This window comes from Psittacula echo, assembly GCF_963264785.1.
Source record: "Psittacula echo genome assembly, chromosome: 4".
NCBI classification, from domain to species: Eukaryota; Metazoa; Chordata; class Aves; order Psittaciformes; family Psittacidae; genus Psittacula; species Psittacula echo.
The window spans coordinates 8,470,082-8,490,055 of NC_137738.1; the positions used below are offsets into that span (position 1 = coordinate 8,470,082).

Here is a 19,974-nt window from a genome sequence, read left to right on the forward strand (position 1 = left end):
TGGGTAATCAGGTACTTAATCTTGCAAGTAAGTGTGCTGTGTACTTCAAAAACAAACAGTGATCTCCTTATGTGCTTGCTTCCACCAAATAGCTGAACTCGGAAGTTGCAAGAATAAAAACAAAAAATTGTTACTGAAAGTAATCTCCAACATAGGGAATAGCTTGCCCTCAGAAACAACACAGAATTCCCAATCATGTCAGCAGATCTCAGCATGATTAAATGCTATGCTAATGAATGGCTAACAACGCATATCAGCAGAAATGTAAATAAATGACTTGCTGTATTTTGTCAGTATGAGGTCATATTCTATAGCATGATAGAAGGGTAAAAATAAAGAAATAGAATCATAGAAGAGGTAGGGTTGGAAAGGACCTTAAGATCATCTAGTTCCAACCCCTCTGCCATGAACAGAGACACCTCACACTAAACCATGCCACCCAAGACTCTGTCCAACCTGGCCTTGAACACCACCAGGGATGGAGCATTCACAGCTTCCCTAGGTAACGCATTCCAGTGCCTCACCACCCTTACAGTAAAGAACTTCCTCCTTATATCCAATCTAAACTTCCCCTGTTTAAGTTTGATCCTGTTACCCCTTCTCCTGTCACTACAGTCCCTAATGAAGAGTCCCTCCCCAGCATCCTTAGAGGCCCCTTTCAGATACTCGAAGGCTGCTGTGAGGTCTCCAAGCAGCCTTCTCTTTTTCAGGCTGAACAGCCCCAACTTTCTCAGCCTGTCTTCATATGGGAGGTGCTTCAGTCCCCTGATCATCCTCGTGGCCCTCCTCTGGACTTGTTCCAACACTTCCATGTCCTTTTTATGTTGAGGACACCAGAACTGCACACAATGCTCCAAGTGAGGTCTCACGAGAGCAGAGTAGAGCGGCAGGATCACCTCCTTCAACCTGCTGGTCACGCTCCTTTTGATGCAGCCCAGGATACGGTTGACTTTCTGAGCTGCAAGCACACACTGAAGCTGGCTCATGTTCATTTTTTCATCGACCAACACCCCCAAGGCCTTCTCTGCAGGGCTGCTCTGAATCTCTTCTTCGCCCAACCTGTATATGTGCCTGGGATTGCTCCAACCCAGGTGTAGGACCTTGCACTTGGCATGGTTAAACTTCATAAGGTTAGCATCAGCCCACCTCACAAGCGTGTCGAGGTCCCTCTGGATGGCATCCCTTCCCTCCGATGTATCAACCGAACCACACAGCTTGGTGTCATCGGCAAACTTGCTGAGGGTGCACTCAATCCCACTGTCCATGTCACCGACAAAGATGTTGAACAAGACTGGTCCCAACATCCCATCCCTGAAGGACACCACTTGTGACTGGTCTCCAGCTGGACATTGAGACATTGAACACAACTCTTTGCATGCTGCCATCCAGCCAGTTCTTTATCCACCGAGTGGTCCACCCATAAAATTGATGTTTCTCCAATTTAGAGACAAGGATGTCACGCAGGACAGTGTCGAATGCTTTGCACAAGTCCAGGTAGATAACATCAGCTGCGCTACCTGTGTGCATCAGTTCCATAGCCCCATCGTAGAAGGCCACCAAATTGGTCAGGCAGGATTTCCCCTTAGTGAAGCCATGCTGGCTGTCACCAAGCACCTTGTTATTTTTCATGTGCCTTAGTGTGCCTTCCAGGAGAATCTGCTCCAAGATTTTGCCAGGCACGGAGGTGAGACTGACTGGTCTGTAATTCCCTGGGTCATCCATTTTCCCTTTCTTGAAAATGGGGGTTGTATTTTCCTTCTTCCAGTTGTTGGGAACTTCACCTGACTGCCATGATTTTTCAAATATGTTGGACAGTGGCTTAGCAACTTCATTCGCCAGCTCCTTCAGGACCCGCGGATGGATTTCATCAGGTCCCATGGACTTGTGTACATTCAGGTTCTTAATATGGTCTCGAAGCAGATCCTCTCCTACAGTGGGCCTAAGGTCTTCATTCTCACAGTCCCTGCGTCTGCCTTCCAAGCCTTGGGTAGTATGGTCAGAGCATTTGCCAGTGAAGACTGAGGCAAAGAAGTCATTGAGAACCTCAGCCTTCTCCAAATCCAGGGTAGCCAGTTCTCCCGATAGCTTCCGGAGAGGGCCCATGTTGTCCCTAGTCTGTCTTTTATTTGCAATGGAACTATAGAATCCCTTCCTGTTATCTTTCACATCCCTAGTGAAGTTTAATTCTAACTGGGCCTTAGCTTTCTTAACCTGGTCCCTAGCTTCCCGGACAACATCCCTGTATCCTTCCCAGGCTGCTTGTCCTTGCTGCCACCTTTTATAAGCCTCTTTTTTCCTTCGAAGTTTCTTCAGCAGCTCCTTACCCATCCAAGGAGGTCTCCTGGGCCTCCTGCTGTACTTCCTTCTAGTTGGGATGCAACACTCCTGAGCTTGGAGCAGGTGAGCCTTGAATAACAACCAAGAGTCTTGGGGCCCCCCTGCCCTCTAGGGCTGTCTTCCATGGAACCTTACTAAGCAGGTTCCTGAAGAGGCCAAAGTCTGCTCTCTTAGTTGAAGGGCAAATCTGTTAAAAGGTATATTTCCTTTCATGCCGGGATTTGGAAGTTGGGGGAGGAATGTGGAGAGTGTGTAACTCAGCCTGTCCGAAGAGTTTTCTGATTAATATCAGTATCCAGTCTGGAGTGTTGACAAATGTAAACTGTCCTTTTGGATTTTGTGGGGTTTTCCTCACTTTCTTCTACCTGGTGACTCCTTTTCCATGACTTGCATTTGTAATTCTAGAGCTTCACTTCTAAAAAGTTGTTGGATTATGACTGACTTTCTTACTAACTACAAATCAGATATCAGATCAAGTGAATCTTAGGTGCAGATTTCAGTCAAATCCATGCTGAAAGACCAAATTCAATTGATGAAATTTGATTATAAGTATGAAAAATAATAGAACTCCCCCCAAAATACCTCCAAAAATACACATATACAAAAAATAAACCCCAAACAAACAACCCCGAGCCCCGAGTCAACAAAACACAACTTCTCAAAATCCTCAACTGTCACTGAATATCCAATGATTGTATTTATACTATGATGTTAATTTCAGTCTTCCTTCTTAAGAGCTGTTTCAGTGATTCATATGAGGTAGTAAATACTGTAATAATCATGCCTGTGGGACTTCACTGAAAGCAAAGTTTATTCTTACATCAGAAGTCAACGCAACTATAAAGAACTGGATGCATAGCAATTATTTACATTTGAAGGTATCTTCTGCAGGTTCATTGCTTCACAAAAACTGTAGCTCACAAGTGTCATTAAGAAAGTTTAAGGCATACTGTATTTGAACCACAGAGCGGTTTGGGTTGGAAGGGACCTAAAAGATCATCAAGTTCGAAACTGCTGCCGTGGGCAGGGATGCCTTCCATTAGACCAGGTTGCTTCAAGCCCCATCCAGTCTTGCCTTGAACACTTGCAGGGAAGGGGCAGGCACAGCTTCTCTGGGTAACGTGTGCCAGCACCTCACCACCCTCACAGGAAAGAATTTCTTCCTAATTTCTAATCTAAAGCCCTCCTCTTTCAGTTTAAAGCCATTCCCCCTTGTCTTTAAAACTGTTGGAAGACATTAACAAGAATGTAGACTAATTGTAGAAAGCAATAGATACCTGGTGATCAGGACTGCATGTTATTTTTATGAATAGTCGTATGTATGTGAGTGTTCAAGTGTTGAAGCACAAGTTGGATGGAGCCTGGAGCAACCTGGTCTAGTAGAAGGTGTCGCTGCCTATGGCAAGGCTTTTAGAACTAGATGAGTTTGAAGGTCCCTTCCAACCCAAACCAGTCTGGTTCTATATATAAAAGAAGAATTAATCTAGCTAGTGGATCAAGATGGGTGAACTTTATTTACCCTCTCACTGTTAAAAACTGAGCATGCTACCTATTTGCCCTAAACCATTGAACTGTTTTTGGGAATAGTTACTAAGTATGTAGAGGTATATAGATTGGCAGACTCCTTTTTTTAGGTGAAAACTTAATTGGATATCAGAGATTTTCTGTGATTTTTTTTAATACATACAATAATAATTCACAGTGGAAGTACCACTATCAGTGGCAATGGTGTTGTTTTTCTTAATGAGAATATTGGCTGAGTAGTCTCTTAAACTGCCAGATTTAACCTAGTGGAATGACTGCCTCACCATTGAAATAAACAATGAACTGTATGTTCCTGTTTTCTTCGGATCGGAACAGGAAGTACTGATGTGTAATGTTTAGATTATTTTTTCATGACTTTTGCCTATTGGTCTGTTACGCCTTTTGCCATGAACAATAAAATCCACTTTATTATTCCAGGAAGCTTTCTCATTTATTTTCTCTAGCCAAAATGAAACGTTCTGAAAATCATGTGAATGTGATCACTTCTCACTTGCTCATCTTCAGAATTTTTCTATAACAGAATGAATATACCTTGCATTAGAAAAAAATACTGACTTTTCTGAGACTTTCTTGGTGCTGTTGACAAAATACCTACTTACCAAGTATAAATTAAAAGATTCTCCTGTTAATAAATAGCTCAATTTTAGTAGTGATTGGTTTTTTTTTCTTGTTTATTTTAAAGTGAAATTTGTTGTCTAGCAATTTCTTGCACCCACCCTTCAAATCCAGTGCAGAGTGGTTCCCCCAAATAATAGAAAGCTGTGACATTTCTCAAGGAGCTTCGCTAATTTCCTTGACTTTTGTATTAGCTGAATCAGCCAAATACTCAATTTATTTCTCATTCTTTGCTCTCTTTGACTCTCAGTCACAGGGAGCATCCACTCTAAACTACTGACTTTGCCAGTGCCCATCTGGATCTGTGGTGGGAGATGCCTAAGGAACGAGAGCACGTTTTTAAATTGTACTTATCCAGGCCATATTCACAAGTAATTCTGCAGATCCCTTTAGATTTTGGGAGATACAAAGAAGAGGGAAAAGATGGTGTCTTTTAACTTCGTTTTGCTGAATGGACTTTAGACCTATTACAGAATTGTAGGGTTGTTTGTATTATAGGAACTTTTGACCCATTACAGAAGTTTTTGACCCTCGAATCCCATCCATTCCACCTGTAAGACCTTCTGTGAGTGCTGTGTTACCTAAAAAGCAGATCTTTGAGAAGGAACTCCTAAGATCCTATTTCCCAGAGTTAAGTAAAGAAAGATTTCATATTTAAATGAAATCTTTCATTTCTTTATGGTCCATCTTCTTGCTATATATGCAGTGAGGAAATTGGACACGTTCTCCAGCATGTTCTCTTTTTTACTAAGTATACAGCAGAGTGCACAACCTGGCACCAACCACTGTGTACTGTCATGATCTGAGTTTCCCTTCCAGTATTTATGCTCATTCTGAATTCTTGCTTCAGAGCTGCTTCTTGTGCGTCCTGTCTTGGCCATGAGCTGTATGCTGTGTTCACAGTTCTCATCATAGGTATTATATTTTTCTTTAGAACACAACATAGAGATTGTTGATCCATTCTCCCAGGTAACAAGTAGCAGGTCAAGAGGAAACAGCTTCAAGCTGCACTAGGGGAGGTTTAGACTGAATATTAGGAACAATTACTTCCTGAATCAGGCATTGGAACAGGCTGCCCAGGGCAGTGGTGGAATCACCATCCCTGGAAGTGTTCACAAACTGTGTAGACGAGGCCCTTAGTGACATGATTTGATGGGGACCTTGGCAGTGCTGGAGGAACAGTTGGACTTGATCTAAAGGCCTTTTCAAACCTAGTTGATTTTATGAAGATGTAAAGCGTATTTAGAATACCTTGCTCTGAGTTTTAACTGTTTATAAGCAAATGTTTCACATGCACAAAAAGCAACTAAATAGGCTACATAAGGTAAGCGTAGAGATCAGAATAGTTGTAGCAGCTGTTGTTACAATCTTCAGTTTCAACTGATCAGAATTGAGACAAGGTTTTGAAATATGTTGTAAATTCTTATTCGCAGACTTATGTAAAAGTAAATTGCTTAAATAATGAATATGATTGGAGAGGCTCGTTGACTCATGCCTAAGGGAAATGGTTGTCTGTCTGCTTTTAACAGCACTGCCAAATATGCAGTAAAAGAATTGGAAAAAAATCCAAACCAAATCCAAAATAAAACCAACTGCAAAAGCAGCTGTAACAGCCTTTGCTCACAGTAACAGAGTTTCTTGTAACATAGCAAAGTTAGATTTAATAACTCTTTTTTGACTTAAGATTGTTCAAAGTTGTTAAAGTGTTCTCCATATTCAAGGATAACCTTCCAAGTGTTTTCAAACTAAACCACTGTTCATCCTTTGGAAATAGCCATTACACAGGGAAGTCAGAGAGGAAACTGTTATTGTCATCCTCAGTTGTCTATGGCAGAATAAAACATTGTATCAGAATATATTTATAGGTAGGTAACGCTTTAGGGCTGAGAAATCACTGAAATTTTGAACTAAAGTTAGAGTTTCAACTTAAATACTAGAAATTAGAGTATGTAGTTAGAGCTTAACTATCATCATTATCTCACTGTATGTAGTGCTTTATCAGTATCTGTTACATGCATTATTGTTGCAGGTTCTTTTTTTACCGGGCTACTTCTGTGTGCTCCTTCCCCCTTCTTTTCAATCTTTTAAGAACTGCCAGATTTGCATGTTCCTACTTCAACAACTGTTAATAGTCTCCATATTTGAGGTGATGAATTTATACTGGATTTTAAGGAAAATTCTTCCAGGGAAAGTGTTAGTGCCTTCTAATCAGTTATCCTTTAAGTTAGTAATTCTTGCTGAAAATCTTAATTTCTTTAGTTTTTCTCAAACTCTTCCACCAGTACAGAAAAATGCTTCTGAATGTTTAAATTTTGCTTTGCTGTCCCACAGAATATGGTAGAATCATACCACCATAGGTCATTTTAAGACCCCTAGATTTAATATCTGGTTTCTGGAGGTAAGAAATACTGCCTGTTTTTAGAGTCTGAAGCTAGATCATGAATTCCCAGACTAAATAAATCATCCCACACCTTGCCCTTTGTCCTTCCTTTTTTCTTCTTTCATGCTGGACAAAGCAAATGCTGTCTCTTCTTTCCCAGTTCTTTTTTTCTAGTAGAAATACAGACAATATTTCCTATTCTAAGTATTAAAAATCTTTGCAAGGAAGCTACTTGTTTCCCAGCGTACATTATTGCCTCAGTATTGCTCTTTTCAAAGAAATGGTGTAGCTGCTCCTCTGGTTATGGGCGCTCTTATGCTAGATAATAGGTAAGGATGTAACTGAAAGGATAGTTCTTGATACAGAGATGTTACAATTTAAGGCTTGAGTTTTGTCTTCCCATTGAGAGGCCGATGATCTTCTGAATCTTTCATTTCCTCATCATATTCTGTTGTCTTCAGGTTATTTTGTAAAATCAGATGTGTCTCATTTTTTTCCCTCTTGACAATTCTGGTGTAAGAAGGGTTGATATTACATTATCTTTACAGAGCAAATTATTATCCTTTTCCAGTGCTGGTCACATAAGACATTTGTATGCTCCATTAGCTTCCTTTCTTCCTGCTTCTCTGGAAAGTGATGTCTCTTCACATTTGTAAGTAGAAACAACCAAATGGATTGCAGCACACTGGTGATTTGAGAGAACAATTCTTTTTAATCTGCCTATAATTTCCAGAGAAAGTAGGATTTTGATGTATTTTGGAAGTCATCTTTTATTTCCCCTTATTTTTCTTGGATTTTTTTTTTTAACTGCTTTTGCAAAGCAATTTGCAATTCAAGTTTTCATTACATATCAAAGATACATAAAAGGTAATTTGGGTACCAACCGCAGGGATGGTTGTGTGGCTGCTGTTAGAAGTGCAGCAAGAAACTAGGATAACTTGGTAACTGATAGTATGAAACACTTGGTGCCAAGGCATGGGTTTTCTGTTGTAAAGCCTATTTGTATTATAGCCATAGTTCTTGTTCTGAACAGTGTGCTGGGATATTTTGTTCACGCTTCTATGTAACAGCTGAGCCAGAGTGAGTTATTAAGGCTTTGAGTCTTCTGCGAGTGCTATTTAACTCAGCATAGCTCTCAACACAAAGGATTAAACAACTAATAGCTAACATAGAGTTATTTGGCTAAGGGTAATACACAGAGTATGTAGGTCAGTTGAAGTGTCATAGATATGTCCAGCAGTAAATTGGAGATAGCCCAGATGGGTGACAGGGATTCCATGGCCTTCCAAAATATGAAAAGGATTCACAGAGGAGTTGTTGCCTGTTATGTTTTTTCTACCCATAGTCATCAGGTGCTATAATTACATTAAGATTTCAGAGGGCTTCTCCCAAGGAATATTTCATGTGGTGTCATTTCCTGGGGAGGGGAAAAGTTATTTTCTTTATAAAGCTGTTGGTATCTATTCAAAATAGTGCTTAAGCTCTCTCCACAGTAATCTTTTGACATACAGAAGAAATTTTTCCTGCTTCAATCTATCACCTAACTATAATTCAGTCACCAGTGTAGTGATGATACCATTCCCTTTATGATTCAGCCTTCTGTGCTTGCAAAACTTCCATTTGGAATGCCATCTTAATGCTGCAGCTGCACTGGCTGGGATTTCCTGCCTTTTCCTGTGCATTGACAGCCATCGAGACTAGTCAGTTCATTTTTATTTTATTTTTAATAGAAATGGAACACTATATGTCTTCTAGCGTTATGGATAGCTTGAAAACAGAAATGTCTTTGTCTAGCAGAAAACAGCACTGTGCAAAGTGTGTGCTGCAGCTAAGTTAACTTGTGTGGGTGCACGTGCTATCTGAACATAGATTTAAAACATTTGGTCTTAAGTTAGCCTGTGCAGCAGTAGATGGGAGAAAGCAACAATAGCAGTAAGAACTATTGTGAGCACAAGTATGATTTATATTTACAGCATCTTTAATTTTTAAAAGGCGAAATTACCTGTTGCCGGTAAGCAGTCCTTGATACCTAGGATGCTCTCTGAACTATCTTGATTGAACAGGTCATTCCCAGGATTCATTGTTTGAGGCAGCTGATAAATAAAGTCAAACTTCAAAATGTTTATGCTTCTGTGATGCATAAGGTTAAATCTGTAGCAAGTGTTTTTTTGTGAATGCCATGCTTCAAGAATGCGAGCAGCAACACGTATTTAGTTAGCAAAATATAATAGTCTTATCAAATTCTTACCAATTAGTAAGTTTTATCAATCAGGTGGGGACCTGGAAGAAAAATAATCTTGGTTCAACATGCGTATTTCTTAGTTAAGACTAAGTTCACATCTGTGTGATTGTTCAACTGACATAGAAACTTTTCTGATAATACATGAAAAGGAGAACTGACCATGGCCTCAAGCATGCTCATAAAGATACACAAACACTGTGCAAAACTTTGATCTTTCTTTACGTTTGTTCTGATAGTAGGGAGACTGTTGGTAGTATCCAGCCCTTGTAAAATACATACATCGAAGATCTTTGTGATTCTTCTTTCCAGTGATTCTACTTAGTGAACAAAATGAAGTTTGGTTGCCATAAGCATCTTCTGTATCTCGGTGTACTAAATTTGGTTCTCTGCTTATTCAAATTTTAAAACCTAGGTTACTTTTAAAAAGTCTAACAAAGAGTCTTTACCGTTGATTGCAGTTTCTGTGTTCAGACACTTTGTAGACACAGAACTTTATTTTAGGTTTAATTTTGTTTGTTTACTTTTTAAACTCAAATGGAAAAAATGCTTCTGATTTCCTGAGGCTTTATACACATCTTCTCTCCCTCTCTTTGTAATGTGTACACATTTCAAGGTGTAAGTGTCAGAGGCATTGATTTTCCTCCTAGGAGCATATCACTATCTTCCTAATGATTGCCTGTCTGGCAGCTGATGAGAGTATTTTCCTTCTGCACTTAGAGAAAGTCTTATCCAAAGCCCAGTGAAAGGGACGAGAGTCTTTTAAAATACTGTGTCTTTGGATCCAAACCAAAGACACAGATTTGTCTCCCAGATTGCAACCTATCAATGCAGCCTCAGCCTAATGCTTTGAAGCACAGATGAAGTCGTGAAGAGATTTTTGTGGTGGTTGTTGCACAAGCGGGATGTTTCTGAAAGTAACTCTGAAATGCATTCCCCTTATGGGATGGGTAAAGTGATTTTTGACTTGTATTGTGACTGTGCAGTATTGTGCATCAATGCTCTTACATCATTCACTTCCTGACAGTATTTGTACTACATTGAAATTAAAATAATGGAGTGTATCTACTACTGTGTAACTGTACCAATAGAGTATCTGTGTTTCATTTGTAAATACTTGCCAGCAGCTGATGTGGCATGTAGATTAATAACAGCAGTACCAAAATATTTTAAATGTCTTGAAAATCATGCATTTTGTTGTCTTTTCTTCTCAGGGACCATATCTGTGAACACACTACGTACACCATATACTGCACCAGGGGAAAGTGAAATCCTTGATTTGGATGATGACTTGTATCTTGGAGGCTTACCAGAAAATAAAGCAGGCCTCGTCTTCCCAACAGAGGTGTGGACAGCACTTCTCAATTATGGATACGTTGGCTGCATAAGAGATTTATTTATAGATGGTCAGAGCAAAGATATTCGACAGATGGCTGAAATTCAAAGTACAGCTGGAGTAAAACCCTCATGCTCAAGAGAAACTGCAAAACCTTGCCTTAGCAACCCCTGTAAAAACAATGGTGTATGCAGGGATGGGTGGAACAGATATGTTTGTGATTGCTCTGGTACAGGATACCTTGGCAGATCATGTGAAAGAGGTAGGTTCCATGCGATGGCTGCATTTCTATGTTATCAAATCCTTCACAATGATTAAAACTGGTAAAATATCATGAACTTTTCGTGAGGCAGGTGAAAGGTCTTTGATTTCACTTGAAGCAAGATGGAGAACTGCTCTAGGCTGAAAGAAGTAACTCTAGAGGAAAGATCTTACGGGCATTTCTAAGATGCATGAAGAAGTCTTAGTTGACTATGGTGTAGAGGCAGTACTAATGAATGTCTGTTAGAAAATGTCTCCTTTTGTGTCTCATCACATATTGCTGACTTCTGAAAAGCTTTATGAAAGCAATTTCAATTATTATGACATTACTAAATGGTCACATTCCAGTTCCACACTGAAGTCTTGTTCTCTGTCTATTTATGTCAATACCACTGTGTAATTAAACTTACTTTTGCATTCCCCAGTATCCCTTAAATCCATGGCCACAACTTCAACCATGAGTCTAAGTAAAAGAATCAGTGTAGGAATCTATATTTCTTTACTGTTTTTTTGATGATCATAGTACTCAAGGAAACAGGTTCTACTTACCTTGTATCACTGTGTATCCATCTTGGCTAGAAAAGGTAAGCGTAAAATTGATAAACCCCATTTATTTCATTAAAAAGGTGGATTTGGGCTAGGAAGGTAGATGCTGATGTTAGTTTATAGGAAGAAAACTGTAATTTGTATAAAATTACAGAGTACACTCATAAAAGACTTCAATATAAGTAGGAAAACAATAAAATACATTAGTTAGCATCTTAGGTGTTAGTTTTTATTCTCATTGGAATAGAAAATGTTTCAGTGCCCAGAGTCATTTTTTTCCTCTTGCAACTGACACAGTATAGTTTCTCTTCAAGCTGAAATCTACACCTGAAGTTTACTGGCTGGGAATGTTCTTTCCATCTAGTTTGATTCATTGTTCTGGTTAGTAAGATGAAAGAAAAATGTGTTCTTAAACATACATCAGGTCTTAATTTCTTAAGTTGTGCATAAATAAATGTGCATTTATGTAGAATGAATACCATCATGTTATTGGCATTTGCACGTGGGTTCTCTATTTCTTCTGTTTTTTCTGATTTCTCTTTTTTTTTAATATAGAGATGCCTTTGGCTCGTGGGCAGTTATTCTGAGATCTCCAGATTGTTCTGTTAGTGGTGGAGTGAAGCTGGCAGAGGGCATAACTGAGCTGTCTGATGCATTACAAGAGCCTTCAGTTAAACATGTCTGGTGTACCACCCTGTGGCAAATGTCTGCTATTACAGATGGCAGAAATAAAAACAGGGTTTGCATTCTTTCCATTTGGGAGCTAGGAAACGTGTGTTAAAAACAAAACCACACGCACATCTGCAACGAACTTCAAAGCAGGCTTCATCATAGCCTGTTTCATAAATATATTTGACAGGTGGTAATATTTTACATAGAAACCTTTGTCTTTTTTATTTTCCATACTTTATTTTCGACCATCTTCTACTGCAGAGCTTGATTTTCCCAGTGTATTCTCCCAGTGGGAGCGGTGTGATACTATGCTGGCAGTGTTGGTTTCTCTACGGTAGTGTATGGTTCTTGTCCAACAGTTCAGACATTATGGGATCATTTCCTGCTCTTGGGCTTCCCTCTCCAGAGGAAACTACACTGAAAGGAGATGTCTTTTTAGGAATATTCGTCTCCCAAATGGTCATGCATTAATAGGACTATAGCTTTCGGGATTCTGAAAGCAATGATTCTGTTGGCATTCTACCACATAAAGTAGTTACAGCTACTACCCATATGAAGTGACTGATACACTTTTGTATTTGGTGCTGTAAGCAACATGATTCTAGTTGTTCAAACTAATTTACATAAAATAGGAACATGTTCTTTTCAACAAATAATACAGTTTCACAAAGTAGAGAAAGCATTAAATAAAAAGAGACTAAAATATTGGAGATTAAACTGGACTGTTTAACTTAATGTTAAGTGATTAAGGTATCTTTAGTAAAAAAAAGCGTTTAGCTACTTTTTAGTACCATCCTTTATTTTTCATGCTACTTCCCTTAAAATAGGAGTACTAATGTCTGTATGTGGATGTACAATACAGAATCTGAAGTAATTTTAGTCAGGTTGTCAGTGCACAAAACACATGAAAGACAACTCAGTTCTATTTTAATTTCAGTATACTTAATGGGTTTATTTATATCCATGTGCTTTTTATCCTGTTGCAAGTTATTCTTGATTTTATTCTTGATTTTCAGTAAGGTTAAACATCCGTATAATCCGTAGATAGGCTTTAGTGCATTATGGAAGCTACAGCAGATGGACGGACAGATGTCACAGCAATATAATTTGTCTTTATCTTACTTTAGTTGTGGATCACAGTATGTGATTGCCTCTGCACAGCCTTTTGCAGGTGTACATGTTTGGATGGCTACGAATAATGCACAGGAGTAAATTCATCAAACAATGAGAAGAAAAAGTAGACAGGCAAAGATTTATCAAAGTGACGTTTTGGAGAGGAAAATGTATTTATTCTTAATTTGTGTGTGTATGTCCATGTTGTACATGCACACACATATACATTAAATAAAGGAATAGAACATTCTTTGGATGCTTTAAAATTAGAAAAAAAATACAGGTGATGTGATGTTAGATGGTAGAAGAATCATGTGCTCAAAATATTATAGTAATTCCATCTCTGACTTAAATTAACTTATTGGCTTTGTGTGTTAAAGTTTCAGCACCTTTACAGTGTGGCTTAGGACCTCATTCCTGAAGTAACACCAGTGTAGAAATTGGGAGGAATCATTTTGGCTTCTGTTCACTTATTATCTAGTAATTAACTGCATATAAAGAATTTATTCCATTGGATGGATGGAAAGGTTCCTTGTGATTCACCAAGGCTGTACCTTTGGGCTTAGATGGACTGATGTAGCTGCTGGTAAATGAAAAGGGTCACAGAGCAAACCTGAACACTTGATTACTCGTGATCCAGATTGTTCCCATACTTCTGGTGTGGCTTTGGACTTTATCCTCTATCACCTTCTGGGCAAAGTTTGTCTAGGAGACAGCAGGAACAGAGGGTGATTCCATGCTTTAAAAATGGCTCTGTGGACTGCAACACAGTCCTTGTATTGTTGCAGATGCTTTGAAAATGAAACAGCAGGAAAAAATTAGTAATTCTGTCTTTGGGACTTCAGAGGCACCACAAGGGGTCCAGAGGAAACAAGAACCTATTTTATTTGTTAAAGTACATCTATATAACATCTATACCTACCAAGCAGCCTGTTGTTAAAACCAATACAAACTTGACTGCAAAACTGATAAGGAATATCATTGAAATTCAGATGGCTACTCCATACTACTTTCACTTTAAATTAGCCATGAATTGAAGAAAAGCATCTATTCAGAAAATTGTTTCTCCATATAAATATGCATCTGAGCATTTCTGAGGGTAGAAACAGAGGTAGGAAAGTGTCTGAAAGATTAGGTGCCTCAGTCCCTTCAGCAATCTAGGCAAACCCAGCCCGAGTGAAAATTAAGGTCCTGAATCCTCTTGTGTAAGCATTAGTTGTGCGTCCCTGATGATAGACACAGTGCTGATGAAGGTAGTATATATACAGGAAGGAAGGGTATCCAGCCCTGGAGATTTTAATCAGAAAAAAATTGAAGGAAAAAATAGAGAGGTGAACCAAACCCTTCAGTGCCTCTTCAGTTTTTGGTTTTTTTGGTGTTTTGCTTGGTTTTAGCACAGAAGCAGCAATGGGTTTTAATTATCAGGTTTATAAAAATATCAAAGGAAGAATCTATAATATATTTTTATCAATCTCTGAATTACATCTTGCTGTTTATTTCTTGTGAATGACTGCATGCACTGATTTGCTGCCACAGGAAATTGCCAGTGAAGTTTCGTAAGGATTTTCTGCTATTTTTCTTTTCAATGCTATGTTTCCAACACTAAAGTGGTAGTAAAATTATTAATCCCTGCTGTGGAAACTCTTGATTTTTTTTTTTTTTAATGAATGGCGCATTCTGAGCTAAACTTATAGTCTATTAGCATGTAATCTAATAATTAAGAGGAAGCTGAGCAAGAGAAAAAGGACTCTCTGCCAACACTTATGTGAGAACAGGTAGCAGTGTAGATCTCAAAGAAAGATGAGACATGTATCACTTTGGATTTAGTTGGTCCAAAGCAAAAAACCAAAGTAAAAGTTAGAGGCAAAAATTAATACATGCTTTTAGCCAAGCTGTTCCTTCAAGGTTTGCATTGGTGGTGTAAACTCTCCTCATTCGGATCACTATTTTACTGACCAGGCCTTGCAAATTAACAGTCGATTCTGCACAACTGAAGTAACTGCAGGAAAAAGTTCATGGCTTTTTTAGAAAGTTTAAACTGCTGGAAAAAGTTCCATCAAACAACTGGAAAAATCTCTAGTTCTAAAAAAGTAAAACCAAGCTCTTTTTAGCTCATCTTAAACGTTTTTTTTTTCCTGCTGTTTTTCTTCAATTATTGTATTTCACCAAAAACAATGATAGGCTAGGCTAAGAAGGCATTGCCGCAAAGAATTACAAGACAGACACTGCATAAGAAGGAACTCCTTGTGCTGACAGAGGTCTTCTACATGTACTACTAGATAGTTTCTGACCAGCAGAACATGGAAATTGCAAAGCTGAGAGCAATGCTGAGCCAAGTGGAAGAGATGCTGAGTTGAATAGATGGTTCACATGGCAAAATCGAGCTTGTCATCCTGAGAGAATCACAATATCGACAGAATATCATACAGCCTTCTTAATGTAGCAATCACTTATTCATGGTTTAACAATTAAAAGTTTTCCTAACAACACTTGTATCAGCAGATTAATTTCAAATGAGTAAACTGAGCACAGTTACGTATTTTGTTTTAGGAATATGTAGTGTCTCCAATCTTTGGTTATGCTTTCAGCAGTGCTAAGTTGTCCTTGATCAAATCATCCTTGCTTCTTGCCAGATTTACAGGGGTTTGTTTGTGTTGGGTTTTTTTTCTGTGATACCTTTGTATTTCAAAAGCCTGTGACTTGGTGCTTCCCATAATGATAGAAGCTAGTTGACATGAGGGAGTTTTCTCATTGCCCCAAAGCTGTTAAGTCATTTGATCTTCTGTTCAGTCTCCTTGGTCTGTTCTTGGAACATCTGTTTCCAAAATGACTGGCACAGGATGGCTTAGGAGGATTGAGTATCTAATCACATCAGGTCTATTCACTGTGATGTTAAATACTCACAGGTCATCTCTGATTAAATTGAGAAAGTTCCCTCTCTCCTTTTTCTGTAACTTCCTAAAGGACTGAATAATTGTAGGAAAGCCAGCAAGCAGCACCTGTGCTGATTCTGACAGCTTTGTTTTACATTATTGTAATTTAATCATTTAGCAACAGACCTGTATAGAGTTATTGAATATTGTTCATCCTGTGGAGTCTGAATTTGCCCACTTTATAAACCCTTGAATAGTATGAATGTGTCTTTTTTAATAGGCAGTATAAACTACCTTTTGTTTTCTCTCACATGAGCATGTAACTTAAACTTCCATGCTGGACTCGTGTAATTGCCTAAATCTTGTTTACCTTGGGAAAGGTCTTGGGAGGTTTTAATGCACAGACTGATCACCTAGATGTAGGAATGGGTTATAAGCTCTGGCTCTCCCCCCTCAAAAAAACCCCAACCCAAAACAACCACAAACCAAAAAACAAAAAACCCACACAAACCAAAAACCAACCCAACCCAAAACAAGTAACAACAAACCACAGCCCAAAACTGAGCAAAGCCAAATTGCCTCCCACTGAAACCTCATTGATTTAAAATCTCTTATGAAGTTGGTGAGAATTAAGTATTCAGTCTCCTTCACTGAAAAGTTTTTACTTTAGAACATGCAGAAAACATTATTACCTTCATGGTTAGAAATCATGAAACATGTGAATGTGTTCTTCTAACCTATTACATCTAATGACTTTCATGCCAGCATTAGTAATCTCTGTTTTCTTCAAATTTGTATTGGGGAAGGCTGGAATTATTAATGAATGTACCATCTATCATTTTTGTCTCCAATATGCTCACAGAGTTACAGTGGAACATCTTGTCTTTCCATAGACCGTGTAGGCTGGAAGCCTTGAAGAGCTGATTAATCTTTAACAGTATACAAGATAGGGAATGGGAAAAATTTTGACAAGCTGTCATAAAATATTGGTGTTTAAAAAGAAAAAAAATGCTGTTTTAGTTGTGCTGCTGGTTAAGGATGGTATGAGGGTATCAGGCCTTGAGAATATTATTGCATATGGGACCACAATACACCTTTGCTGTTAGATAATTCAAGTAGATAATTCAAGTATACAGAAGCTGTCCATAGGTGTTCTTTGCTGTCTTCCTGCTTGTTGCTCATTTGGGCAAGTAACTGGTATTATTTTCAGTGAGTTGAGGTGCCCTCAGGATTGCCTATTTTTCTAAGATTCCCTAGTATCCAGTATAGACCTCACTTAATGCTTCAACGCTTTCTAAGATTGAGAGGTTTTGGGTGGGTTTAGGAATGTAGAAGACACATGGAAGAAGTGAATTAGTGGTAGGGAAACAATCAGATGTTCATAAAACAGGCATGTTCAGGTACTATGGTTTGCCTTTCATGTGGTGGTTTTAGTTATGTAGTATGGTTAGTTTTATATGTTACTGGGGAGCGTACTGACTCTTAGCTTGGGGTAGAGGATGCTGCTTGTCACTGCTTCTTCCACTGTGATGTGCCACTGTCAATGAGCCTAAGATTCAATTCCAAAGGCTATGTTGATTAACTGGCTGCAATGCTTCATCCTCCTGCAAAAAAAGTACTTAGTACATTTAGGAAATAGATGTGTCCTTTGCTTTCTAGGAACAGAAATCCAGTCTTTCTGCTAACTTGCTGGTAACTGCTTGTTACCAGCCTGGAGGCTGGGAAGAGAAGACTTGGGGTTGGTTGCTCTGGGGTCTAACAGGCTGTGACCACTCTGTGCCAGATGCCAGAGCTGCTCACTGGAAGGGTTTCCTGTGATGTCTGAAACTAGCAGTTATTTGCTTGTCTCAGGAGTTTGAAGATCTTGCTCTCAGTGTGCCAAGTCCAGGCTCAATCCTAATGTTGAGGCTGTCATGTTTGTATGGGCATTTTTGATTCTGCTGTACTCCAGTCGCGGTGGTCATGAAGCAATCTGTGCTCCATCTACCACATGCTGGCGGTAGTTACCCATTTCATGTGGCTTTTTCCTAACTGGATGGTCGGTGTAACTGGTAGTAGCAATGCTGATAGAATCGTAGAGTTACAGAATAGTTTGGGTTGGAAGGGATCTTAAAGATCATCTAGTTCTAACCCCTCAAAGTACCCTAAGGTAATTATCTTGGTGGATGATGGTCAGGTAGGACCTTTTAATAGGCTATAAATTTTGTCTGAATATCTTTTACTGACTTTGACCTATTTTGAGTAGTACAGGCCTAGCCTTGCAAGCATTTTTTTTTCACGTGTGTTTTTACCCATCTGCTTGAAGATGCCTATGTGACTGGCTCGTGCATTAAAGAACAATTTAGGTTCTTTGAAAAGCACCAGAATAATGCATTTAAAAAACACAAAAAACAAAGAAAACCAACCCCCCAAAAAACTGAAACCAAACCCAAAATCCCATGAAATAAAACCCAGACCGAAACGTAACAAACCCAAACCAACTTTGTTTCCCAGTAACAGTGATACATAACATGTAATTTTTCTGTGTCATACCAAGTGAAGGTGCATTTATTGTGTTCTCTTTGAGCAGTTTCTGTAAATATAATTCTTTAATAAATGGTTTTCTCCTTTATGTTTGCAGAGGCAACAATTTTGAGCTACGATGGAAGTATGTTTATGAAAATACAGCTCCCTGTTGTGATGCATACAGAGGCCGAAGATGTTTCTTTACGGTTCAGGTCCCAGCGAGCTTATGGCATTTTAATGGCAACTACATCTAGGGAATCTGCTGATACCCTTCGCTTAGAGTTGGATGCAGGAAGAGTTAAGCTAACAGTCAACCTAGGTAACAAATTCTTCCTCCAAGAAATTAACATTTCCTTTACATTTTTCTTTTTGCTTGCAAACATATCCGAAACAGCCTGTTTTAACATTCAAAGTAAACTGAAATGATATACAAGCACATGTCAATGCAACATTTGTGTATGTACATACACACACAAATACATGCCCATTATTATACTTTCTTTTGTTTTCTTTTGCATTTTTGTGTTCTTTTATATAGTTTAACATAATCATCACAATATTTTTCTATTGTGTATTCTAAAAAGAGGAGACTGGTTCGTCAGTGGTATTTTGGAGCTAAGTCATTATACTTCATTGTGGAAGGTTGGTCTCCCTCTACAACTTCTTCACAGGAGCACTTCCACATTTTAAATGTGCAAGTAAGAACAACATGTGTAGGTCAGTTCAGTTTAACTTCCACCAATTAATGTACAACATGCAAACGTATCAAAGAATCATGGAATGATCTGGGTTGGAAGGGATCTTAAAGCTCATCTAGTTCCAAATCCTGCCATGGGCAGGAACACCTTCCACTAGACCAGATTGCTCCAAGCCCCATCCAGCCTGGCCTTGAACACTGCCAGGGATGGTGCAGCCACAGCTTCTCTGGGCACCCTGTGCCAGGGCCTCACCACCCTCACAGGGAAGAATTTCTAGTTTTAAAACTGAAAACATTGTTGTTACATATTCCCACTGACAGATTTCTTGGTTTCCTCTTTTTAGGTGTCAAATCTACAATAAATCCATCTCCTCTTTCTTAAACAATTCTGTAGTGGTGTTTTTGTAGTATCGAACGATAACACAACCCTTCAATGCCCAAAGACTGCGGCCCTCAGCAAACAGCTGTGTGAACACAGGAGGCACAAGCCCTTTTACAGAAAAAAAAAACCCAAAACCCACCAAACCAGAAATTGATTTCCTAGTTTGAAATATGCTGGTCAAAATGATAGATTGTGGGGTTTCTTTAGTTAAAAAAAAAATAATAAGTAAATAAAAGCACTTCTTCTGTGCTTAAAGTCCCAGTCAAGACCTAAACACGAACAGAAATACACTCAGGAAAATGCACATTCCATGCAGTCATTCCAAACATGGAATTTTGGTTTTAAAGGGAATTAGGTAATTTGTCCTAATTTCAGATAAAGTGATTTCCAGACAGGAAGGTGAAATAATCACCTAATTCTCCATTCCTTAAAAGTGTTTCTCACTGAACTACTGTCCTGGTGTTTAGATCTGG

At 38.8% G+C, this 19,974-nt stretch overlaps 1 protein-coding gene across 25 annotated transcripts in view; it reads left to right on the forward strand.

Moving 5' to 3' along the window:
- The window catches only part of NRXN1 (neurexin 1), a gene marked incomplete at its 5' end in the record, with an annotated part of 676,782 nt that overhangs the window by 256,458 nt on the left and 400,350 nt on the right, over positions 1-19,974 (forward strand). For all 25 annotated transcript variants that reach the window (XM_080615047.1, XM_080615057.1, XM_080615070.1 and 22 more), the window contains 2 exons: positions 10,331-10,714; positions 18,538-18,741. In XM_080615047.1, coding sequence (XP_080471173.1) covers positions 10,331-10,714; positions 18,538-18,741 — 588 coding nt within the window. The remainder of the gene's footprint in view (positions 1-10,330; positions 10,715-18,537; positions 18,742-19,974) is intronic.